This window comes from Chamaea fasciata, unplaced genomic scaffold, assembly GCF_029207755.1.
Source record: "Chamaea fasciata isolate MVZ Bird 193981 ecotype frontalis unplaced genomic scaffold, bChaFas1.0.hap1 SCAF_10, whole genome shotgun sequence".
Classification (NCBI taxonomy): domain Eukaryota; kingdom Metazoa; phylum Chordata; class Aves; order Passeriformes; family Sylviidae; genus Chamaea; species Chamaea fasciata.
Window position 1 is genome coordinate 18493751 of NW_027094095.1, and position 25725 is coordinate 18519475.

Sequence of the window (25725 nt, forward strand, 5' to 3'; positions counted from 1 at the left end):
CAAAGTACTCCCCTCAAAGCGAAATATAAAGAGAATATTGGACCTGTTCTGGTGACCTCATCCTAATTAAAGAAATACTACAACAGGTTGATAATATTGAAAGTTGTTGTTCATTAACCCGGAAATACAGTAGGATGAAAACTCCAAATTTTGAAAGGCAACACATCACATATTTACTGGTGTGACATTGGAAAGTTTAATTAATGTTCTCTAGTATGGGCCAAACTGGGTATCTTGGTACTTCTTCACCATCACTCCCAGCCGCAGAGAAGGCTGTCAGGTCCTTTACAGGGAGGCATTTTCGTGACATGGGACTGGGAGAAGAACCCATTGAGAGCAGTTGTGGAGAAGGACTTAGGGGTTGTTGCGGATGAAAAGCTGGACATGAGCCAACCCAGAAAGCCAACGCTGTCCTGGGCTGTAAGCAAAGAACCACGGCCAACAGGTCGAGGGAGGGGATTCTCCCCCTCTGTTCCCGTGAGAGCCCGCCCGGAGCACTGCACCCAGCTCGGGTGTCCTCAGCAAAGGAACGGTGTCGTCCTGGGAGAGCGGCTCCAGAGCAGAGCACGAAGATGCTCAGAGAGCTGGAGCACCTCTGCACCTCGGGCGGAGAGAGCTGGGGCTGTGGAACCTGGAGATGGCTCGGGGCAAGCCTCGTCACACCTTCCCGTTCCTGAAGAAAGCTTTCAGAAGCGAGAGAGTGACTTTTTACAGAGGCAGAGAGCGATGGCCCGGGGGGCGGGTTGGAACTGGCGGAGGGCCCGCGGGCAGGTGGCGGAGGCGCGGCCGGGCCGCCCGCGGGCGCGGCAGGTGCCGTTACGCGTCTCCCGGCAACCGCCCGGCCAATGGCGGCGGGGCGGGGCGGGGCGGGGCCGGCGCGGCGCCGTTTAACCCCGCGGGGCCCGGCCAGGGCCGCACCGGCCGTGGGGCTCGCTCGGGAGCCGCTGTCCTCCTCCTTCCCCCTCCCCGCGGCCGCAGCAGGCGGGGGTGCGCGGGCTCCTCCGCCCCGTCACGGGCGGGGCGTTGGGCGCGGCGGGTAACGGCGGCCGCCGGCGGGGCGCGGGGGAGGCGGCGGCCGGGGGCGGAGGTACCGGCGCTGCTGTGCCGGGCTCTCCTGCCGAGCCCGGGGGCTGCGGCGCTCCTGTGCTCTGGGCTGGCCCCGGGCCGGGGGAGGGCCCCGTGCGGGGGCGCAGCAGCCGCTGGCCCGGGCGAGTTGTGGGTCCTGACATGTGTTCCCTTCTCGCAGGCTCCGGCTGACCCGCGGGGACGAGGGAGAGCCGCGGCGGGGCTGGGCTCTGCCGGCGCTCCCCCGGCGCTGTAAGGCCCGGCGTTCGCTATCTCTGAAGCCACAAGCGGCAGATGCTCGGAGGTGAGAGCCGTAAAGCTTTCTACTGAGTCAGGGAATTTGTGACTGCTCGGGTTGAGCTGGCGGCTCACGTGATGTCAGAGTACGGGTTTCGTAAGTGACTTGGGCATTTTTTTTTAACCGCTGTTTAAAGTTTTATTTATTTGCAGCAAAGCTACTTTAGATTTGAAGATCAAATCGTATTGCCAGACTAGTTTGTAGTGGTCCTGCATCCCCAGATTACGTAGAGCGCTCTGCTGCTCGCAGTGCTGAGTGAAATAGTTAAGCAGAGCTCCATAAGCTGCCAAGGTATGATAGGAATTTCAGGGCAATGGCTTGAAATAAGAGGTATTCAAAGTAAAATGAGAACGTATTAGGTGAATTTTAACAATGAACTTAGAAAGGAGACCTAGAGAAATTATTTGATACAATGAATGGGGATTTCAGATTATAGGTGTTTATGGGGGAAGATGATGTTTCTAGGGTTTTTTTTTTGGGGGGGAGGGGTAGGATGGGGGCAGAAAGCTGTGATACTAGCATCAGTTTTAATTTGGACCAGAAAGATCACCGGAGAGGGTAACACCAGGCTCGTGGGGCTCAATATCTCGGTTCTGAAGCTGGCAGCAGATGCTGAGGAAAAGATGTTAAGTATAGTTTGGTTGTACAGCAATGCTTTTATATGTGTGTCCTCCCAAGATGCTGCAGTCTGGAATTGAAGGATTTCTGAGCAGAGGCTGTATCTGTCTTGTAATAGATGCTGATGGATGTTTTTTTTAAAAAACTGGAGGCAGTTTATGTATTGAGTATTTATAGCACCTCATGGTGATGCAAGTCCACAGTTTGTGTCTTATGTGGGAAAAATGCCCTTATTTCCCAGCTTTTGCATTGAATGTTTCACTGCATTCTTTTTAACTGCCATGTTAAAAGAAGCAAAGAATATTTGTGTTCTGTATATTGGTCCTGGTTCTCCAGCTGTTTCCTCTTCTAGTTGAAAAGTCGCAACTTATTACTTTCTTGTATGAAAGCATTGCCTGACCTTTCTTGCACCATAATTAGGTAAATTCTGTCTTTTTTTTTACAGGGGAGGTTGTACTGCTGTGAGATATTTAAGGTGGAGAAGCTTAGTATTCATCAGGAGACATTATGGTGATCTCTTCTGTCCTCTGCTCCAGGGTTCTGTTAATTGCCTGGGAACTGTTATTTCCAGAGGACTAATCACAGGGGCTTGGAATCTCTTCCTGCATGATAATGCCTAACTAGAGTCTGTTGGTGTAAGTGCATAGCAGAGTTGTCTTTTTCATTGTGTTAGTTTGTGTTTATGAACAAGGAGTTTCAGCTGCTGACTTCTATTATCCATTTGTTCAGTATGAGGACAACCTTCTGCAGTTCATCATTCAACCTGTGTTTATTTTTGTGAATAACTCTGTATAGTACATGAGTATATCACGTGTTTGTTGCCTTTTTAAAATTTACTGAACAACAGAGATGCCTGCACAGACCCCTTTGGGACTCTAATTTTTGTCTCTTAGTGACTTTCATACACTTTGCTCACCCTCCTGTAACTTGTTCCTAAACTTTGCCCTTTCCCATTTATAATCTGTCGTTAATTAATTCTTTAACATCGTAATCTAAGGGCTTTTGGAGGGAACATTGTGAAAAGCTTTCTGAAAATCCAGTTATGTTGTCTTGCCCAGGTGTGTTGGATGATTCCTTCTTCCAGAACACTGTAGCAGACTTTTTAGTGTTCCTTTCTTCTGGAGAAGGTATGCTGACATTTCACCTGTCCCATTTGTTTGGAGTTGTCAGGTCTTTTCTGTGACATGTTTTAATTAACAGAAACCAAGAATTTACAGGAGAACTATTCCTTGAATTCACTGGTAGTCTCTAGAGAATCTATGTAGTTATCTTTTTGAATTCCATGCCTGATTTAACTTTCAGGTTATATGCTACTGAAACATGCAAGTTTCCTAATTTCTGATATCTGCAATACTAGTTCTAGCTGTGCCCAGTAATATCTCTCCAACTTTAGGAACTAATAAGATCGCAGTTTGCTTTTCTTTTAAAAAGTTGTGTGCTTGCAGAGATAGACAGCTGTGAAGTCTGGCTAAAGCTGACCTCAGGAAGAAGAGGAGGACATGCAGAAGGTGGTTTCTGAGGTTCTCTTCTTGTCTGTGGCTTAGGGAGAATTTGGTAACAGAATGTTCTGCTGTGGTTATGTATAGTATGGGGTTTGTGAGTCTGAAGGGAGAAATGCAGTTTTGAAGATTAACAATAGAGTTATTGTGTAGTGATAGGAAAGTGCTAATGTGAAATCCAATGTGTTAGTTTAAAATGGGGTAGCAATTTGGGAGCCACGTAAAACGTTTCCATGTGTTTCAATTTTTTCAGTGATTGAATTAAGAGAATTTCAGTCATCTGTGTACACAGTGTGTAGAGTTGAATCTTGAGGTAGTACATCAGATTATATTCTACGTAACCTGAGTGTTTGAGACAAAGGCTATGACAGAACAGTCACTGATCACTGATTTTTATCAGATGTAAGAGTACATTCTTGTGTAATTATATGTGTTGAGAAGATTGAATATTTATTTTGTTAATACCCTTGGTAATTTTAATTTATTTTCCTTTTTTTTTTTTACGTAAAATTGAGGGGAGAAATGTAGTTGGGATTTTTGAGTATGATGCATTCAGAGTGAACAGAGACCTCATACCTACAGGCTGGGTGGTTTGACTTGATTTTTCATGTTACTTTTGACAATACTGAGAAATTCAGCTGAAAATCTGATATTACTTAAAGTTTCCATGGAATGTGAATAGGTTGAAGGCTTTCTTCACCCTCATTTTGTAGCTAATAGATTAATGATTAAATTGCCACAATTTTGTCAGTGTGGGAAGAAAAATCTGGGCTCAGGTTTAATTGCAAGAGCCATCATTAAAATGACAATATTAAATAAAGATCACTAAAACTGTAATAGATTTTTAGGGGAAGGTGTTCTTTTTACTGTACCATTATCACTGGATATAATAAATATATCAGTGCTAATGGTAAACTGTTATTAAGAATTCTGAAGAGAGACAATAAATGTCAAAACTCGAGGGAGAAAATGTAGGGACTTTAATGGCAATCACATGAAGCAAAGCAAGTATATGTCCTGATGTTATCAGGGATGTATTCGTAAACCTACAATGTCATGTCTAGAGCGTACCCTGAGTTTACCTAGACTTCTGTGTCTTTTTGTCTATCCGGATAAAAGCCATCTGTGTGACCTCTGTGGATTACTGGACAAATGCAAAAGCTTTAAACAGCTCCATAGCTCCTTTTGGGTATTATTTTAGTAGAAAAGAATCACATTGGTCTTCAAGTAAATGCTAAGAACCCCCGCAATTTTACAAGTTGAAACACATGCATGTCACAAGTTGTAGTGTTTGAAATATACGGGGAAAAAGTGTTAGACAATTTCTGGTTGATGCTGTCTCTTCAAACTTTCTTCTCAGACACTGCACCTGTCCAGAGGTGCCTTTCCATATCCTCCCTACCTTGGTGTGGGGTATAAATTTTCTGGGTTAGCAGATACTGCATTTCCACTTGTGTCACACCCAGTCTGGGTTGGGGATGACCAGATGGTGCAATATGATCACAGCACTGTGACAATTCTCTGCTGGTTGTTTGAATGTGTTTTACTAACCCACTTACAACTGCTCCTTTTCAAGTTTAAACGTGATATTTAGAGCTTTTAAGTGTGCTTTATTGTGTTAACTTTATAATTCTACTTCTTGCTGCTTATGATTTTCAGTTTTTTATATGGCCTGAACTCAGGCTTACTAAATCAGATTTCTGTCTTAAATCTTGGCACATTTATTGTCAGTTCCTCTCCTGTTCCCCAAAACACAAACCAGTAATTTTATGAACGGCTTCTTTCAGCTCCTTGGGCTTATGAAATACACTAAGTTTGAACTTTAATCATGTTCTTGTAAAAAAAAAGATGTATTTATTAGTGAATTATCTAGAAGTTCCTGGAAATATTTCTGTACTTCTTTGTCCAAAAATTCCCAAGGTGGCTTTCAAAGAAGTTCTGGTATGTTATTACCATGACAGTGGTTGTTGTTGTTGGTTGTTTTTTTTTTTTTTTTTTTGGTTTTTTTTTTTGTTGGTTTTTTTTTGGTTTTTTTTTTTTTTTTTTTTTTTTTGTTGTTTTTTTTAAGTTCCTTGGGATTTTTGTACTTCAGTTATTCCAACTAGCACTTAAATACCTTGATTTAGTTACTATTTTCTTGGTATTCATCAAACTCTCTGTGATTTTAGTGGGGTGTATGTTGGGGTCTTTTTGTTTGATACAAGATTCGTTTTTTCAGTGAGATGGTTCTGCTCTTGCATTCACAGTTTTGAAGTTGAGTCCCAGAGGTTCATTTTTGCACAATCCATCCATTTCTTGGCCTCCAGGAATTTCTTGCTTGGGGGAGGAAGTGCCAATTGGGGCAATTACCTCTAGAAAGAGGTTACAGGTTTTTGAGCAAGTTACTGAACCTGGTAGGGAAGTAACTCTAACAAATCCCTGTGTACAGGGTGGTCTTGCTAAAGCATCTGCTCTGAATGAATCTGTGTGTGACTTGCAGGGTGCAAATTTAGAGAATCACTGCTTTCCTACACCTGGGTTAGTCCTGCTTCCAGTCAGACTTTGTTTAGGGTGACAGATGCTGTGTCAGAATAGTATTGTCAGTGCAGAGAGACCTGGGGGTTGATAATACTGTACATTCACTGAGTGTGGGTGCAGTCTCTTAAAGAATAAAAGCCACTTTGTTTGGAAGTAGCAGCATATCTAAAATAAGTGTTTTTGTGGACTTTCCAATAATGCTTGATGGAATTTTTATATTGAGGTTCTTAATAATCTTTTGAAAAATGTTATTAGATTGCAGGGCTGTGATTTCAGTAATGAAAACATACTTGTACCTTAATTTGCTGCCTTTTTCTCTTATGTTTGTGCATTTATCTATCTGTTGGATCCATCAAAAATGAAAGTAGTGTGTAAGAAGTGTGTCCTCTTAATACTTACTGACTTTGAATTCCATTTTAAAAGCACTGTCTAGTTAATTTGTGAACATCTTGCTTTTATGGGGAGAAAAAAATGCATAAATCAAGTGTAGAGAGAAAGCAGAACAAACCATTTCTTTAACAAGAACAGCAACTAGATCATCACATTGACTGTGTTTTCTTGCTGCCTTATGTATACTTTCTAATCTGAAAGTTTTCAGGACCTACTGAATTGCAACACACGTGAGGAATAACTGATTACCTTTTTTCTTTTCCTGTGTACATTTATGAACCTGGAGAAATGTGCATCCAGCTGGATAATTATTTAGAGCTTTAGTTTTAGTGCTGAGCATTCTGTTGCATGATTCTGCACCGGTATGATCTCTTAGAAACTTGGTGTTTCTTTGGACACTATTTTGTTCTTTGACATTTGGTAAGCATTTTTACTGTCTCTGTTCTCAAGAGACCTTAGGGATAACAAAACATTCCCCCCCTTCCCTTCTTTCCCTGCCCAAATGATTTTTTTTTTCCCACGGTGATAAAAATAAAAGGTTTTGGTGTCAGAAGTTTAGAAGTTGCTTAGCCATAGTGTGTTTATTGGAATATTAGCAAGGGGTTAGGGAGGAACATCCCTGTGCTCCAAAATCTACGGAATCCATCTAAAACAGACTTTAGACTTTGTTCTAAAGCATTGGTTGAAACAAAGGGCCCTTCTTTTCTGTCAGGTGGAAAGTTTGTTTTCCTGAAGTATCATTATTTCTGTAACAGCTGATGGGTTGTGCTGTCCAAATCTTTAGCATCCAAGCTGGATTTAAAGTTTCCAGCAGTGAGAGGTAACTAATGCTATTATGTGCCTTCTTACTGTGGGGTGAGGGGATGATCACTTTGTTCTTTCTTTTGGGTGGGTGGCTTCCCTTTGGTTTCCAGAGGGATGGTGCTGTACTGAGTGGCTGTGCTAACAGGGGTAAGGCTTCTGTTTGTTTCCTTCAACAATTTTGGAGTTTCTGCAAGGAAGCAAGCAACTTGCTAGGGAAAGGCAATATTACTAAATGTGTAAGTTAATTTAAATGGTTAAATATTTATCAGAAGTTCCTTTGCCCTCTGCCAATATATGCTCTCTAGAGGCTCTGTAATACATCTCTTTAAGTAACAATTCCATTTACACAGACATATGTTAAAACTTCATATAAGTTTACAGTAATAAAATTGCTTCCTGGTTATATATGGCAGGAAAAAATACTTGGCTTGCTCTGTTTTCTCTGATGTATATCAACAGAAAAAACGAGTTATCTACAATATGAGTCTTTATTTTCATGGCGTTTTGGTTAAGGGTTTCCAAGACAGTGAAGGCTAAATATAGATTGATGCATCATTTTTACAGTGTACTATTTGTGCTTACTGTGTTCCAAATTTAGTGTAAAGAAGTAGTAAGTTTCACGTGGTTCAAGTTCAGTAGTCACTCTCCTGTGCCTTCTTTAACCTTCTAGCTGTATTAGCTGCTTTTGTTAATCTAAAATGCTCTTGCTATTTTAGGAGATGCCTACGTAACACACGTTGCCAGCAATTGTACTAAATACTTTGCTGCTGAACCAGTTGCTCAGGTACCCAGCCTGTCTCTGTTGCTATGGGAGATTGGAAGACTATTACTGTGCCGGTGCTGTCATCAGGTAAACTGGGAATATTTTGAATTTAGTTGATTTGCTTATTTTATCAGTGATATTATAGCTGCTAAAGAGTGAGACTGGAGTTTTGTGCACGACATATTTGAGTAGATGAACAGCATGGTAAATAAGACAAACAGTGCTTTGTCTTGGATTGAGTCCTTGCAGGAATGCTAATGTGAAATACTGTACTTGCGCATGTATGGAAAGGTTAAGAACTTGCAGTCATGTTTTGGTTTTTATAGTCATGCCTATCAATGTATCTTGTATTTTCGAAGATTTATTTACTTGTTCTGTATTCTTTTGCTTCATAAATTGGTTACAAATTTGTTAAAGGAATAAATATTTTTTGTCTATTTCTGCCTAGTGGAAGAGTAAATTACAGCATACGCTTAAGTATAATAATACCATACATGCTATAAGAATTTTACTGAATGCACATGTCTTACGCCTGTGTTATATTAAGTCAATAAAAAGGAAGTGTGGTCAGTTTTTTCTTGGTGGATGAATAAAATTTGAAAGGTACAACACTTTAAAGTGTTATTGAGTCTAAATCTTCAGTGAAAGTTCCTTTTTTATATATATTGTGAATTATTTAATGTCATTCTAGATCAAATTCTGAGGTCTAGAATCTAAATTTCTGTAAATAGTAACTTGAGTATATAAGGATTTGATTTTATGTGATGTGTTAAAATAATAGCTGATTTCTTCTTAATGTTTGACTTTTAGATAGCAAAAATATACTTCCATATACCTCAGAAAGAAAGAGATCTCCTACAAGCATGAACTCACAAGTGCTACGCTTGTCACTGCCTTCATCCAAAAACATGCACAGCTTTTTCAGTGCCTTCTGCACAGAAGATAATATTGAACAGAGTATATCCTATATTGATAGGGTAAGCCATATCTTTTTGTTTATTTGGAGATTGTCACCTGCATGCAATCAGTTGTAGTAAAAAAGATTGACTGGATTAAGAAGGCTTCTTCCTCAGTGCCCAGAAGCTGAAGTTGGTGGGAAGTAAGATTCGGGTTTTCCCCCTTCGTACAGGATTTCACCTGATACTGTTTCTGTCTTTTGTAGAATGGTGGGGGATTGATCCAATTATTGATCTCATTTTCCTCCCCTTCTCCCTTTTCTTTTTCCAGGAATTAACAACACTGGGCTTTCCTTCTATTTATGCAGAGTCCAAAGGAAAAGAATTAAATTTAATAGCTATCATAAATTGTATGAATGAATTGCTTGCACTGCAGCACAAGAACCTTCGAGCTCAGGAAGAAGTAGAAATGCAGCATCTGAAACTGGGAAGTGATATGGATCACTTACAGAACTGCTATGCTAAGTTAAAGGTAGAAAACAGGATCATTCCACTAGAATTATGCAGCTTTCTACATTCTTAAGAGCAAGTCCTTTTTTGTTTGTTTGTTTTTCTACCTTGTACTAGTTTGCAGTTGTATTTTGAGATTTTTGGAAGTCTTTTCCCAAACAAAAATGCCTTAAAATTAATGAAATATGAGTTAATAAGAGGACTTCTTATTACTTAGAATTTTAGCCTCCTTAATCAAGGAAGGGGGAGGACTGTTTGAATTGGGAGTGTTAATGTACAGTTTGGGTGAAAATATTAAACACTTCAGTTCCTATTGTTTAGTATTGCTTCAAAGGGTATGCCCAGCTCTGAAAGATAAATTCTCAATGTGATTGTAACAAGTAAAAGCACAGGTAACTCTTCTAGTGCAGGGTTTTTATTAATCTTTTTCCATATAATTAGCTTTTTCCATGTGGTTTTCTTTTGTTATTGGATTCCTTGGACATCCAACTACAAAGTTTCTTTGTAAGAATTGCTGAGAAACTGTTGTCAAACCAGAAGTTACTAAGCTTCGTTTTATCACAGGAGAAACACATGCTCAAGGCCAGTCCCTGTGGAGTAGCTGATATATTGGAAGTTCCTGGGTGCATTTGTATGTGCAGTCATATTAGAAAAGACTTGAATTTCTCTTAATTCTATCAAGAAAATAAAATAGGAAAAAAAAATAAAATAATTCAGTGCATGATTCAGTGCTTTTTCATGATTCATGCTTTTTTAGGTTTGCTTTTCACTGGGGCTGGTCGGCACTATCTCCTTGAGAAATTCTGCTGTAGATTTTCAAAATCATAGTAGCTCTTTCACTGAGATTGGTCGTTCATGAAGAGGGATTTTGATGACATTAAAAGTAATCTGTAACTGCACTGATTTTTATACAAACACTGCAAAATGTTAAGTTCTAGAACACTCCAATTGCTTTCCCTAGATGAATAGCTTTAAGGGGGAGAGAGGGAAATCTTCTTTGTGCTACATGAATCCCAGGGCATTTAATTTGGCTGTCAGCTTGTGAGGTTTCTCATGTAGATTCTTTCAGATACCATACAGCAATCCTCTTGACTTCCACTATTGTGTTACCTATATTTCACTGTGGTTTGTTTAGAAGTTCTTGTTGCTTAAATATATCTATACATTTGTACCTCACTGTGTATATGAAGGAAAAGCTTGCGTATAGTGTTTGGCTGTCATTTAAGCTGCCAGTTTTGGGTCTCAGTCTTATTCATGGACAAAACTTTCTAAAATGCTAGTTTTGCGTTGTCTGTTATAATGAGATCATCTGTCTAGCCTTCTCTGCATATGTGAAATGTTCCATTTGCATTGTTTTGATCAGTCTGTACATCTGTGTTAACTTTACCCTTGATTATTCAACATAAATGCTCCAGCAAAACTGTAGCTCCAAATTCATACAGGTTGCTTAGTATCCACCTCGCTCTCACAGTGCAGACATACTTACAGAATCCTGACTTAATGAAAAAGTCCTAACTGTGAAAGATATCTGTTAAATACCAAGCTATATCTCAAGTGAGGTGGTTTGGCAGTTTGGTTAGCAGGGTTTGTTTGTTTTGCTTGGTTGGGGTTTTTTTTAAATCTTATGCTTTTAATTCTTATTGATACTGAACTTATCAACACTTTTTCTAGGAACAGTTGGAATTATCTAAAAGGGAAATAGTTGGGCTTCAGGAAAGAGACAGACAACTGCAAAGCAAGAACAGAAATTTGCACCAGTTACTTAAAAATGAAAAGGATGAAGTGAGTTGTTTTGTACATTAACACAAGTCATTATACAGATATTGAAGAATTTTTTATTTTTTGCACGGAGTCTTGTAATTTCTCATTTTGAATGTAGTTTTTTGTTGGTAAATGTTGTCGTTCAAGGTGACTGGCATGTTGCATATGGATAAGTAGGTTTTATAAGGGATAGGTCCAAGTTATAACAATAGTTATAACAATAGAGAGTACTGCAGAAATGCAGGTGTGCAATTCTCTGAGATTTTGTGTATAGCTTTATCATAGAATGTTCTGATACTTCAAAAAGTAGGAGGGGCAACAGGATTCAGTCACTTAAACATTTGTGTCTAGAGGCTTTTGGGGTTTTATTATATTGTAGAGGGGAGCAAAAGACCAATAAGAACGGAGGTGGGGGGAAAACCCAGCTCAAAACCACAATCTCCCTAAACTTAAATATCTTGAAGCAATCAAGATTAGAAAACACTTCGACATCCAAGACGCTTCTTAGTTCGGGATTTGTTTCCTGTATGCTCCTTTCCTAGCATTGTACTTCAAATGGCTCCTATGTTTTTGTGAATGTGGCTGCTCTAAATTTCTGTGGATGTTCTGTGTTCATAAACATATTCATGCAGTTGGGAATCACAGTACTAACTGTACTTAGTGAACTTCCTAAAGTTCTGGCTTAAGATATTGAATGTGTGCTGTATGTTTGTAAGGTTAAATCAGAAAATTTTAAAAAACCCAAACAAAACAACCCTAGGAATTGATAGTACATGTCAAAAATTTGCTTAGATGTTTTAATGTTGTTTTAGACCAAATAGAATAGTTTATCTTTCAATGTCCTGCTGCCCCAAGGAAGAGGAGTTTATTTTTGTGGGGTGAGCCTAACAGGCATGTTTAGAATTGGAGTAAACCTAGATACTGAACATGAATTATTGAAAGATGTATCTTTCCCTGCATAAAGGTTATGTGACTTATCAGAACATGAATTTAGTTATACTTCAGAGGAATTATAGTATTATAATCTTACGATGTGGGTTTCTCCTGTGAAGAAACTACCTCTTCTGAGATAAGTCTGAGATCAGAATCCATGGGGTGGGAGAGGTCTTGTGATTCCTTTTGTCACTTCCTTTTACCAGAAGTACAGTTTAATAGAAGTTTTATTTTGCTTCATGCATTTTGGTTTTCTGAAGGAATTAAAATTTATGCAGTAGTGGAAGAAACAGCCTTTTGTGACATTGCTTTTAGGTTCAGAAGTTACAGAACATAATTTCAAGTAGAGCTACACAATACAATCATGACATGAAGAGGAAAGAGAGAGAATATAACAAATTAAAGGAACGCTTACATCAGTTAGTCATGAATAAAAAAGACAAAAAGTTAGGTAAGTAGCTCTTTGAATTTTACCACAGCAAAATTAGCATATTCTGTATGTTAACCAGAGCCAATTTTGAGCGTTTTTATCATTAATGGCAATGCGGCCCTCTTGCAGATGTTATTTGGATGTTAGAATGTTAGAGAAAAGCTGCAATATTTCATGTTAGCTGACTGCATAAGATTTTTTTCTATGTTGTGTTACATACGGTTACATACCAAGCATAAACCAAATGCTGATCTTTACCAAATGAGGTGGGGCTGGTTTTTTGTGGTGGTGTTTTTTTTTTTGTTGGTCCCCCCCCCCCCCCCCCCCTTACTAAGGAATATTTATTCCTAGGATTCCATAGGAATCAATGCCTATGCTGGAGCCATCTCGATTTTCTTGCTACTGTTGCTATCACAAGATTTTGGATAATGTCATAAACACTGTATTGTTTCAAGCAGTTGCCATCAGGAAGGCACGCTGCGTGAGCTTTTTACTCTGGAGATACTGCTCTGCTTGTGGTTAGCACAAGTAGTGAGAGCTTTGAGAGGAAGGAACACAGGGCAGAGGTACCATCCTGTGCTATGTGAAATGAGGACAAACCAGATCTCCTTTTATCATGAGTACTTTTGTGTTGTACTGCCCAAAAGGTGTGATCAAGACATTCATCAGTACTATTTACCATAAATATAATTTTCTGTGAAAAATGGCTGAAAATGGGTATTGTTGCTACATAATTTTGTTAAAAAGTACCTTTTTGCTCGTATATCTGGCCTTATTTATATAGTGTATCTCCAGTGGAAGTCCTGCTCTTGTCCACCTGCCACCCCCAAACTCAGCTGTTTGCCAGCTGTAGTGCATGTTTTAGTAAGCTCATTTAGTTCACTAACCCAGAAGAAAACTATTTGTGTTGTTGCCAAGATGGTTCTCTGCTGATTTAGTTTTCTGGAAGTCCTTGTGGTTAAGCCAAAGCAGATTAGGACGCAGCAGGAGAAACACCTATTTCAGCTGCAGAGAATCTTTAGATATCAGTTCAGTAAGCTCTAGAAACTGCACTCTGAGGTCAGCAAAACTTAAACATCCTTAACTTCAAGTGGCTAGTACTAGTTCAAGTATCAGTGAAATGAAAATAGCAGGGTTTTAAAACTAGTTACTGTTTGCTTGATAGCTAACTAGCTTGGCCCACTAATCTGTGGTCATATATTGGGTTTGGGTCTTTGTTTTTGGTGTTGTTGGGGTTTTTGTTTTTATTTTGTTTTTATACAAATGTGGACATAGAAGTTTCTTTGTTTTGAGGACTACCTTATGAAATATTAATAAGTTCCTTACCCTAAACATGAGATAAAACTAGCATTATTGCCAGAATGAGCATACAGTTGATACACTGATATAAAAGTTGAAATAGGGATGAAGGTGTCATTTAAGAAGTGCATAAAAAAGATAAGACAGGATGAGAATGCATCCTTCTGAGTTTCCAAACTCAAAAACTTACCTTTTTTCCTTTGACTATGTAATTTTTGCTTTAAGCAGGGCTGTGTACTTTCATTTTTCAAGACTGAGGGAGATATTTGAGTAATGTGGTCTTTTTCTAATAACTACATATAAATGCAATGTCATATAAATCTTTATCTATTTGTATATTGTTTCACACTTTGAAATATCCTTTTCATTTGTAGCTATGGAAGTGCTAAATTATGTTGGTAGAGCTGATGGGAAGAGAGGTGCATGGAGGACTGATAAGACAGAAGCCAGGTAGTTGTCTTAGAACAATATTAATTGAAGCATGTATTAGGGCTGTTATGTTGTTACTGTAAGATTATTTCTTCCAGAAATGAAGAAGAAATGTACAAAGTTCTGTTAAGTGATTACGAACAACGCCAAAAACAGCTTTTACTGGAAAATGCTGAGCTAAAGAAAGTTCTTCAGCAAATGAAGAAAGATATTATTTCACTTCTTCCACCACAGAAACAAAAACCTAAAGAAAGATCTGAAGATGGGCTGGTAAGTATTCTTCAGTTAAAATTAAGTCTCCATTGAACTTCGTGGTATAGTGCTAGAGTAATTGGGTGGGGTTTTTTTAAAAAAAAGTAAACTGAGAGTTGCAGTGGATTGCACATCATGTGCTTTGCATGAAATGCATCTATGCTTAAATATTCTGCTCTCTGGGAACAATACACAGTGTATTCTTTCCAGTAAGTCAATGAAAAACTTGAAAATATTCTTTGAATGAATTTAAATGTGGTATGTACTGGTATGTAATTCTATATTGCAATGCAAAATACTGCATTTTGCGTGCCTGGGGTTTTTGTTTGTTTGCTTCCAGATTTTAAGTATTTCTTTACAGGATGTTTTTATTGAACAGTTTGTTGCCATGCCTGTGTAGAAAAGCACTAGATTCTGTCACCTTCTTTGTAAGGTGTGAGTACTCTTCTGAACTTGATGACTTGCCCCCATACTGGGGCAGCTACTGCTTAAGTCTGACAGCAGAACTCAGTAGTCTGAACGTGTCTAGGTTGAAGATGTGAGAGTGACTGAGTCTTGCTAGCTGAGCCACAGTCTCTGTGGTGGGGTTCTGGCGACTGCCTGGTCACTTGCCTCCTCAGAATTATGCTGTCAGGGAGCAGAACTCCGTGAGAGTCAAATTTCCCTGGATGGAAGAATCTTTCCTTTATGTAAGGGTTTTCCTTCTCTTCAGTAAATTGAATTTATGCACATGTTTATATAAACAAATACACATATTTGGAGGGGTGAATGGTTTGCAGCTTCTTATTTCTACTCCTACAGGTGCTGTCAGACCAGGAGGAAGATATTGGAGAATTAAATAAAGAGAATATGTGGGAATTATCTTGTGAAACTGTGCGAGAGCAGCTTACCAACAGCATTAGAAAACAGTGGCGAATGTTGAAAAACCACGTTGAAAAGCTGGATAACCAAGGTTGGTGTTGTGTACGTATAAAATACATTTTAGAAAACATAATGCCGATGTGGTGCTTTGAAATAATTGGATGCAAAATATGTAATTCCCTCTCAAGCGCCTTTTTGTGCCACATCCTCTTAGACTTCTGGTGGCATTCTAAAACAAACTGACTGATGGCATGGTGCTGGACTCTCCTCATTTCCAGCTGTTAAACAGCATTAAGACAGCTAAAAATATATAAAATTCTTTCCTAGTATTATTTTCCCATGCAAGTAAATGCAGCCACTACCACAGGGATGTTTGCTGTCAAGAGTAAAATTGAGAAGGTCATGCATGCAATTGCAAATAAAAGAGCAGATGGCCTTTGAGAGTATATTTGCACCCTAGAGAGGATTTCAAGAATGCTTGTAATACTTTATTCTGTGTAACTAACTGAAAAATAAGCATCAGGAAAATGTTACAATTATTTACTCTTTTTTTGGAGTCTTCTTCCAGTTTTTTTTGGTTTAGAGGGATGACCATAGTATATATAGCCCTTTAGGATTCTATCAGTGTTCAAGTACTGGCTTTAGGGGATCAAAACTTGGTTTATTACAATCATTGTGATTTAGGTATGCATTAAGTTAAATAAAGCAGAATGTAATTGTACAAAATACAACCGTTTCTGTAATTCATTCCCTTACTGGAATGAAAACATGCATCCAATGTTTGTTAGCTCCATTTCTCCTTCACAGGACTTGAAGTAAAAGGCTTTCTTTTTATATCTGTGATAAATATAGTTACTGTCATATTTTTATGAACACATAAGCCCTTCAAACATGGGCTCAGAAGAATGGGCTAACAGCATGTCAGTGAAAAAAAAAATCCTTAGTTGTCGTGAGTTTTCTTTTAAATGACTACTGAAACAAGTGAGGATTTTGTGTAACTCTAATTACAGTGTAGATGGTTGGTTTACCCAAGTAGCACCAGTTTTGGATCTCTTGTCTCTGATGGAAATGCTTTTGAGTACACTGTGTATCTGTCTTTCAGGCTGAAACAAGTAGTCTAAAACCTTTTGCTCTTCCTTGGAGTCTCTGATATGAGGTGTTGGGGTTTTTTAACTTGTTTTAAAGCTACTTTTTTTTTCCCCCTTAGTGTCACGTGGACATTCAGGTGCTTTGAATGAAAAAGATGTCATTTCAAGAGAAGACCATGAGCTAGAAACTGAAAAGCTAGAGTTAGAGATTCAGCAATGTAAAGAAATGATCAAAACTCAGCAACAGCTCTTACAGGTAGTAGGCTTTATTTTTTCTTGTTTTTCTTGATTGAATCCAAGTGTATTTTCTTTAATGTTTCACTCTTGCCTCTGAGCCTTTTTCCATTCCTTCATCATGCTTTTAAAATAAAACAACTTAGTGGGTTGTCTAACTGTGCTAGTGGCTAAGCTAATATTTTAAGGAGTTTTTGCTCCTGGTAGGAATTGTTCTGGGGGGGCTAAACAAAGGTGAGGCTGCCTGAACAGGGACATCTTGATTGCTATCTGAAATCTGCCCCCACTATCCTTCAATTTGATATCTACTGCGTTGTTTCCATGTTAAACTTCAACCATTTTTCTGTTAAAACTGAACCTGTGGAAGTACTGTACCTCTTAATTCACTCCCAAATTAACATTTGGCTTTTGTTGCTTTATATCTACAGCAACAGCTTACATGTGATGATGACACCACTCTGTTACTACAAGACTGCTATTTGTTGGAAGAAAGAGAGCGTCTGCAAGAAGAATGGAGACTGTTTCGAGAACAAAAAAAGAATTTCGAGAAGGAACGAAAAAGTTTTACAGAAGCTGCTATTAGATTAGGACTTGAGGTATTAGGAAAGGGAGCTCTTATGGAAGATGAATTACAAGTCTTTATTTTACATGTGCTGAAGTGCAGCCATCCAGCAGTATCTTTTCTGATGTCTGTAGAGAAAGATCATTGCCATACTGTATGAAACATATCTTTGGTTGTTCTGGAAGATCATTCTCTTGGCAATTCAAAAAGCCAAGGTTTTTGTGTGTATTGGAAAATACAACTTCTGTAGCTGGAACCAAATCATCACTGTTTCAGCTTTTGAAATTTCTTAAGCAATTCCAAAATTTATTAACTAAATCCCTTAGAATACTGCTGAAGTTTGGTTCCCTACAAAAGTAAGGCCTATGCAAATTTCAGTCAAATTTGGCCTCAGGGTTGAATCTCAAAGATACTTTATTTCTAAACTTCGGTGAAAACCAATGACTTCTGCAAAAATACCAAGCAATTGCTATGTTTCCCCTAGTAGAGTCATTTTCTGTTCTGGTTTTGTAGTTAAGCTGGTCAGTAAGCACAGATACTGGCAGTCAGGGTGGATGTGTCTGTGAATGATCTCTAGCACATGGCCTTTAGTCTAGCCCATCGTTAGGGCCAAAAATGTGATGGGGCTTACAAGTTTGGCAGGGAAAGGTTATGATGATGTGATTGTGAGACTGGGATGGTGCAGATATGACAGAAAAAATGCCATTGAAGGAAAAATGAAATGGACTTCATTGCTTACAGAACAGCTTGCTTTGATGTGCAGAGCAGAAAGTTGGAGTGGGATGTGATTAAAATTTATAAAGCTGTGGATTCAGTTTGAGTAGACAAAAGCACTACTATTGTTCACCAAATCCCTCAAGACTTGGACTAGAGGGAACTCTTACTTTTGATATTAAGTCAAAAACATACCCAAAAAGGTACCTTGCTTTTTTTTTTTAATAGTTAGTTGACTTCTGGATTTTTTTCCAAGGAGATTGTAAAGGCGATGCATACCATCAAGTTCAAAAAGCAGTTGCCTGAGCTTATGGGCAGCACACTCACAAATAATAAAAATGGGGCACAAGGGGGTGCCTTTCAGTGTCTATAATCAAATGGCTTTTGGGAATGGGAACCTGTGAGGGAATGCACGTGGCCCTGCTCATAAATAGCATCTCTTGTGGCCACTGTTGGAGACTGAATATGGAGCTGACTGGCCAACTTGTCTGGCCCAGAACAGCTACTGGGATAGCGGTAGTTCACATGGTAACAAATACTAACTATGACTAATTTAATTTTATTTGCATTTTAGTGGGTTGGTTAATTTCATGCTGCACATTGAATTCAGCTTTAAAAGTTGTGAGTGAATACACAATAATTGTTTGTCTGGAAATGTTTAGGACTACATTGCAGCATAAATATATCTGCTCATGCTTCAGCTTGTCAGAATGCTGAAGTATGAAATGAGAAGCAGTGCTGTAAGCCCTGTAGGTGTTTGTGAAAGTTTGCGTTGGAGTTCAGCTTCCTCTGTTTTTCTACTGACATAGAATAGAAGCATCCTGTTTCACTGATGGTTTTTGGAGATGAAAGAGCTTGTCACTTGATTCCAGAGCCATTGGAACTCTTGGTGGTTGTCTGTTAGACATTATTTCTTTTTCTGTGCTTCGAGGGGCTGGAAAGTGAAACAACATTTCGGGTTTTTTTGGCCCCAGTTTTAGACAGAAGCAACCAGTGCTGTTTTCAATGTAATTTTTCCCTGTTTAGAAGGTTTAAGCAGTAATCATTCCTGGCAGCTGCCTTGGATGAGGGCTGCTCCAAGAGGTAGTGCTGCTCTGAGGGGGATGGGAAGCATAGGAGATGGTGCCACTGGAGTGTAGAGCAGTAAAGTTGAAAGGATTACTCAAACCTCTGTGGAGCAAACTGTGGGACTTGGCTTATATTGGCCTCCTCAGCCAATCCTCGTTGGGCTCAAAAGCTTGCTCACAGACAGTATTTGCTGTGTTAAGCTGCTGGCTCTCCTTAGTGACATGGACATGTTACAACTTTGGCTTTCTGAAATAGAATAGCCCCAGTTTAATGCGGGCTAGGCTTTTTCCTCTGGTTGTAAGTGTAAACTGTCACTTCTTTTCTTAGAGAAAGGCATTTGAAGAAGATAGAGGAGCATGGCTGAAGCACCAGTTCTTAAGTATGACTGCTGATTGCAAGTCTGAAAATGTGACAACTCCAAGTGCCTTCTTAAGAAGCAAGTATTTGGTTCAAATTATGTTTTTGCACAGTTTCTTGTTCTTCCTTTGAACTAGAAGTCGCAACTATGAACAAACAATTAAAAGACCAAAAGGTCTCAAGAAAAATTTTACCATGTATCTGTATGCCTCCACATGTCAGGGCAACTGATGGTTCAAAATTTCCTTTTAAAAAGGGAATTGTAACTCCCTCCCTGATAATTCCATATGTAGAGAATTTATATTTGTGAAACAATCTAATGAATATCAAATACCTGACAGCACAGCAGGTAACTTTCAAGTGCATTCATAAATACTGTAGAACATGTAATGATTCTGGTTTTCCACTTCATGTGAACACTTTGAAATCTAAATGTGAGAAGGCATTGATCTGGCCCTGCTAAGTTGGCCATGTCTTTCCATTGACTTGAGTGATGGTTAGGTTCATGTAAATAGTAAGACATCTAACTTTATTTTGATTTTGTTTTTTATATTCTGACAAGTTTGCAGGTTTTCATGTTGGTGTTAATTACTGTTTGTGCATGCTGGAGAAGCCTTTACTTAAGGAATAAAAAAGCCTTATCAATTGTAAAGTGAGAAACTACGTTTGAGTGACTACTTGCAGTTGTGACTGTGTATGCAAATACTACATTTTCAAATTTGGAGTCCTAATTTTAACATAACTTCATTCAGTAGCATTACATATACTTAAAAAAATTTATCCCATATCAACAAGTGTTATTATTACAGCTCTGCTTTAAGGCCTTTGTGTGTAGGTTTTGGGTTTTTTTTAAGCAGAGGACCCAAACACTTGAAGGACTTGCTTATTTCTAGTGGACTGCAGTTTAGCTGATGATGTGTGTCTCTCTTAGGTTCTGACCCAGACATTCGTTTAGTGAAGCCTGCATCTCGACAAAGAAAACCTCACCTTGTATTGAGTCCTACTGTTTCACCAGAACCTTGCCAGATATCTCAATATATTACACAAAACAGGTTAGTGAAACAATGTTGTAGATGGTTTTTAGAGTGCTGAAATCTGTGGAGAGCACAGCATAGTCTAAAGCCTATGGTTGGTATATTACAAAGGATATTAAAATTGTGTCATAAAAACAATAGTGTTTCCAGTCAAAGCATTATTTCTGATTGCACTGTAACTTTTTTTTCTGCTTCCAGTGTTGCATCAGAGAAACCTGCTGCAGATAACATGCCAAATCTGTGGATGGAAAGTGATGACAAAGAAGAAACTGAGGAATGCACAAAGTCATGGGAAGACTCTGGAGTTAGCACTCCGCTATGTAGAAGCTTGCACATGGAACAGCTGCCTTAGACTTCTAGGGTTGCCTGCTGGGTTTTTTGCTAGAGACTTGTTCATAAACTTATCATTCTAAATGAAGCAGAATGCTGTGAGCTTGATCATTCTTCTAGAGGATTATGTGGTGATCTGAATTGTGGTGTTTCTATGTGTGTGCACATGGCTTTTACTTTTTAGACCATTTTTGGCCTCTTTCTTGCAACTCTTGAAAGAAAATTTAAAAATATATAAAAGCTTTGATATTTTTCTAGTAACAGAAGCTCTAATTCTGTGAATAAAGCAATGGTCTGAAACTTTGGCTGTAATGAAATACCGGATCCTAATGTTACCTTTCATCACAGGCAGAGATAGCACTTTTAGAAATTGTTTAATTATTGGACATTCATTTACGTCTCAAGTGTAACTGGCATTAAATCCTCTTTTGCCTCAACTTGAATGTACAGTATACTGTAGATTTTTAACAAAACAGGTTCTATATTTATTGTGTGATTTGAAAATACCTCTTTGATATCTCAATGATTTAAAGTGCAAAATCTTTATATATTTGTAAATAGGACAAGTGGTTATGCTGAGAAACCATGAAATGAAACACATGCATACGTAAATATTATTTTACATGGCATTTTAAATTGTTTTATAGTGATACTCAGTTTACAGATCCATTAGGACTTTCAATGGTTCAGTCAGGAACCAAAGTATTTCAAATGTGAACAATAAATGTGTAATTCTATTATAAAAGACCCTGGTTCTATGATTTGTGTGCAGTAAACTTTTAAGCTACCATGGTAATAGGGCTGTTTGCAATGTCTACAAATCTGGTGCTGGTTTTGTATTTTATTAGTTTTTTTGTTTTAATTGACTCCAGAATTTTATTATTTTTTTGTGTAGCCTTGGGGAAGTCTCTTTTGTTTATAATGTAATAAAAATTGCAAAGTTAGAGGTAAGATGTTTCAAGGTCTCCTTCACCTTAATCAGTGCATGTAATTTTCCTTGCCCAGTGCAAATCCATCTTCTCCTGTTGGGTTTTTGTGCATATGTGATGATATGAAGCTCTGTATGTGTGATCACTTGTATAGCTCTGATCCTTGTGTAATTGCCCGTTTGGAAGATGTCTGGGCTTAAAACTGCCTTTCTCGAGGTCAGAAGTGGGAATTTAACTCAAGTTTGGAATCCTTCACTGAAAACGCATTGCTGCTCTGCCCATTTTCTTCAGAATTTGATAGAGTGTAGTGATTGGATTACCTGGGAAAATAGCAGTAGGATAATACAGGGAGGAGAAGGAACTGCAGTTCTCAAAGAAACTGAGGTTAAAAGGCTGTGCTGTTGAGTTCAATCCATAGAGTTCCAGCTTGACATGAGGTAGTAGCCAATGTTAACTGCAGATGATACTTCTGTGGTTTTCATATAGCACCTGTAAGGGAGCAGAAGTGGATATAATGATAATGCCAATTCTAATATCTTGGTGTGCTTTTTGCTGCATGGGTAAGTCAGGTTGGAAAGACATCATCATATTTCTGTTTCTCCTGTTCTTCCCCAATAAATGGATGTTCAAAGTCAGGTCATTCACTCCAGCTTTGTAAGTGTAGTACAGTAAGTGTAGCTTTGTAAGTGTAGTGTACAGTTCCTGTTGGTTTCGTGTTTCCCAGCTGTTGGGCAGCTCTTGCCTGAATTTTACTTGTGGAAGAATAAATACACATTCAAAAAACTTAAGTAAGTAAAGTAAAATTTTAATATATAAAGTGAGAGAATAGAACCCTGCAACAAGGATTATTTTCAAGCCAGTAGTGACTGCAGATCTTCATGGCTGAGGCAGGAGCCACATGCCACCAGGGGCTGCTGCTGTTCCAGTGTGTGCTGCTGGGACTGTTAATTGTTTGCTTTTCTTGTGCCTTCCTTCTTCAGCCTGGTTTCTTTATGAAAGTAGCTTTTAATAATGCCTTGAAGAACAAAATAACTTACCCATTTAAACTCTTGTTTCTGTCCGTTGCATGATTAGCAATTACAACATTTTGTATTAATTTTTTGCTTTAGAGTTCTGTGACCCATCTTAGAGAAGTGGAATATGATTGACTATCTCCATGGAAGTAGTAACTGTGCTAGAAGGGTGTATGCCGTTGAGTCCTGAGCTGGCCTCAGACTTGGTCTGGAAGTCTGGAGTACAGATTCAGTCCTGTCCCTATAAAGAAGTAAAGCATAGCTAGAGTTTTTTGGATTTCTTTATATACAGTGTCTGGGAAGATTTTAAGTCTGAAACTACTGCTAATAATGGTATGAATTCTGCAGAGGGTGACACTGTGGTACTTAGAGCTGTTGGAAAAAATGTTTCATACTCAGAGACTTGAAGAGCAAAGTGGGAGACTTCCTGCAGGAATGTGACACATACAGCTGTATACACATAGGTGTATATTTGAAATAATATAGTGAGTGCTCTTCTCAAGGAACAAGAAGTAGAAAGTCCCAGCCAGTGATTACAGTACAGCTTTTTTTAGCTACTTGTGCATGATACTGAAAAGATGAGAGGTTCTCTTAAACTGTGGTATTTCACAAAAATCTTTAAATACAATATTCATTGCTGCCTTTTCAGCCTGTGATGAGCGTGCTTTTACCATAAATATCAGTCTGATTAGGTATGAGTACTTACTTTCCAGGATTGTATTGGAGTTGTTATTTTTTTTTCCCTTTCATCCCCAGTGGCTGAGGCCTATGCAATATGTAGCTCCTGCAATATAGACTGTATAGTAGAAAAGCCCTAATAAATAGAAATTTTTCATAAGAGAACCTTCTCACTACAAAAAAGCTGTCTTCCTACTTTGAAGGAACTACTTCCACCAGATTTTGTGAGCATGCTCTACTTCAGTTGCAGCAGGACTAAAGAAAAAGCGGACTCTATTCCAGCTTATTTTCTAGGGCTTATTCTGTGTCCAGGTACATTTCAACCAGGTCAAGGTAACTGATATATCTAGATAATACCAATACAAGCAGGTTTTTCTTGAAAGGAAAATGGAAGGTTGTGCAGGGTAATGGCAGTACTATGCATGTTGAATTAACTTAGTTATTGTGCAGCTTTTTTTTTCTTTTTTCTTTTTTTTTTAAATTTGCAGTTATTACTAAGCTTTTGTCTGTGAGCCTTATAAAGCATCTTGGTTTTAGATTTTTTTTTTTGATTTGCGAGAAAAGCTGGTGCGAAGATATGAAATGTCCTTGACATGGTTATATCAAAAAGCTGACCTCAGAAGAAGTGTTCAGATTATCTGATGATTTATTTATTGCTTTCAGACAATACCATCTGATGTTCACTATGCCATACAAATCTGCACTGTAATGAAAACCCAAACTCCTATGGTCTATATTTTGTTGTAGTTTTCACACTGACAGCATTTGTGTGTTTTTATTCGAGTTATACAAAATGTACAACTGTTTGGAATGCACAACAGGTAAGTTTGTTTCAAAAAAATATTTACTAATACAAAATTAATTATAACTCTCTAAAAGAGCTTGTCCCTTGAGGCACAAAACATGCTTGTTCCCTTGAACACTATAGATAGATAATCATGTAAAAGGAGATGTTTCTTGCCAGTGTCCACCCTTCATCCCTCAAGTATCTTCTGCAGTGAGCTGGCTGGCAGTTCCCAAAATAGTTTGCACAACCTAAGTTGGATTTACAGTCCACATGGAATCTGTTTGAAAAAGTCAAGACCTGTGAGACTGACAACCTAGGAATGGCACTTGGTAATGAAAGACTGTAGAAACTGCTGAAATAGTAAATAAATGTTCATTTGTGGGTGTTAAAATTGCATTTGCCAAAAAGCCCACTTCTGTGGTTAATCATGTAACTATAGGAATTGTGGGAGTAGAAATAAAGTGTCTGATTAACCAGTTTGTCATAGGTGTTGAATTTGAATGGGATTCATAGCTTTTGTGTGACTTCAGGCGACACAATAAACTGTAGGCTTTAAGTTGCTCCTTCAGAAACATCCTCCAAAAGGCATTTTTGCATTTTATTATTGATCCAGATGCCACCCAACTCACTTTGGAAGACTGTGTCACTTGTTTGGGGGAATGAGTCTGGTCCATGCCCCATACTCAAACAGGCCAAGTGTGTTTTGTGCATCTCCACTTGCCTCCATGGCCCTGAGGTTTCTAGAAGAGAGCACTTGTGTGAATGTGTGCTGGGGCTGTCACTGTAAATCGATGGTGAAGCTGGCTGCATTTTGTGATTGACTCCTCAGGAAATGCAAAAGTTCTAGCTGACCTGCACTCCCATTCCCCCTGCTTTGCTGGGAGGAGTCTCTGTGGCTTTTAATTGTTCAAATTTGGCTGTCATTTACCTTGAAAGCTTGAAAGATAAAATATTTACTGATGGCTTATGAAATCTTTGTTCATTTAAAAAATATTCGTGGTCATTGTGACCAGAGCTGAAAGGACACACTGATCCTCTGATTTATTTGAATAAATACCTATATCTGCTATATATGTAGGTTTTCATTAGAATGTTAAATGTGCTTTGGTGCACATGGGAATATAATAGCAAGGGGATATCTGTCCTTGTCTGCTGTCTGCAGCAGCAGCTGTAACCAGTGCCGAGGGAAGAGGAAGAACACTGTCAGTGTGTGATACTGACTCTGTTAATTGGGCCGCTATCAGCCAGATAACAGTTTGCGTCAGGTGCCAGGTCAGCATAACCTGGGCAAAATCAACCTAATCTATGGCAGGACCAAATAGCCAGCTGTGACACAACCTAGGAAATTATGTAATGTGTTTATTGTAAAATTATTGTAAATGATCTAGTAAAACCTGCTAGGATAAGTAGAAACTTTTAAATAATTCAGCAAAGGGCTTATGAGATAATCAGTGAGATGCCAAGGTATGCCTTGATTTATATTATTCCATCTGAAGAGAAAGCAGGATTGCAAAAAGGGAAGTGTTTACATAAACTGATAAAAAACTTGAGAATTCAGCAGAACACAGCCACGTGTTCCTGAGCTTTCTTCCATAAAAGTCTCACC

The 25725-nt window shown here is 38.6% G+C and overlaps 1 protein-coding gene across 4 annotated transcripts; it reads left to right on the plus strand.

The window, feature by feature from the left end:
- Positions 1–909: 909 nt before the first annotated feature.
- On the plus strand, positions 910–21663 carry SSX2IP (SSX family member 2 interacting protein). 4 transcript variants are annotated; one of them, XM_066192551.1, is made up of 16 exons: positions 910–1036; positions 1247–1369; positions 2427–2616; positions 7908–8041; positions 8765–8931; positions 9182–9382; positions 11032–11142; positions 12370–12505; positions 14158–14233; positions 14311–14482; positions 15266–15416; positions 16533–16669; positions 17076–17243; positions 19319–19427; positions 20280–20400; positions 20581–21663. In XM_066192551.1, exons 4-16 carry the CDS (start codon positions 7999–8001, stop codon positions 20732–20734), a joined length of 1746 nt encoding a protein of 581 aa, XP_066048648.1. In that variant the 5' UTR covers positions 910–1036; positions 1247–1369; positions 2427–2616; positions 7908–7998; the 3' UTR covers positions 20735–21663. The 4 variants fall into 4 exon arrangements, with proteins under 4 accessions (XP_066048648.1, XP_066048651.1, XP_066048650.1 ...); XM_066192553.1 differs by having other exon boundaries at positions 917–987; XM_066192554.1 differs by lacking the exon at positions 2427–2616.
- Positions 21664–25725: the final 4062 nt, after the last annotated feature.

Bases quoted from the DNA above. Each gene is read 5' to 3' on its own strand.
- SSX2IP (XM_066192551.1), top strand. From the start codon at position 7,999: ATGGGAGATTGGAAGACTATTACTGTGCCGGTGCTGTCATCAG. The intron at 12,506-14,157 runs GTAAGTAGCTCT...TTTCATTTGTAG, and splicing joins TAAAAAAGACAAAAAGTTAG to CTATGGAAGTGCTAAATTAT. The intron at 15,417-16,532 runs GTTGGTGTTGTG...TTTCCCCCTTAG, and splicing joins TGAAAAGCTGGATAACCAAG to TGTCACGTGGACATTCAGGT.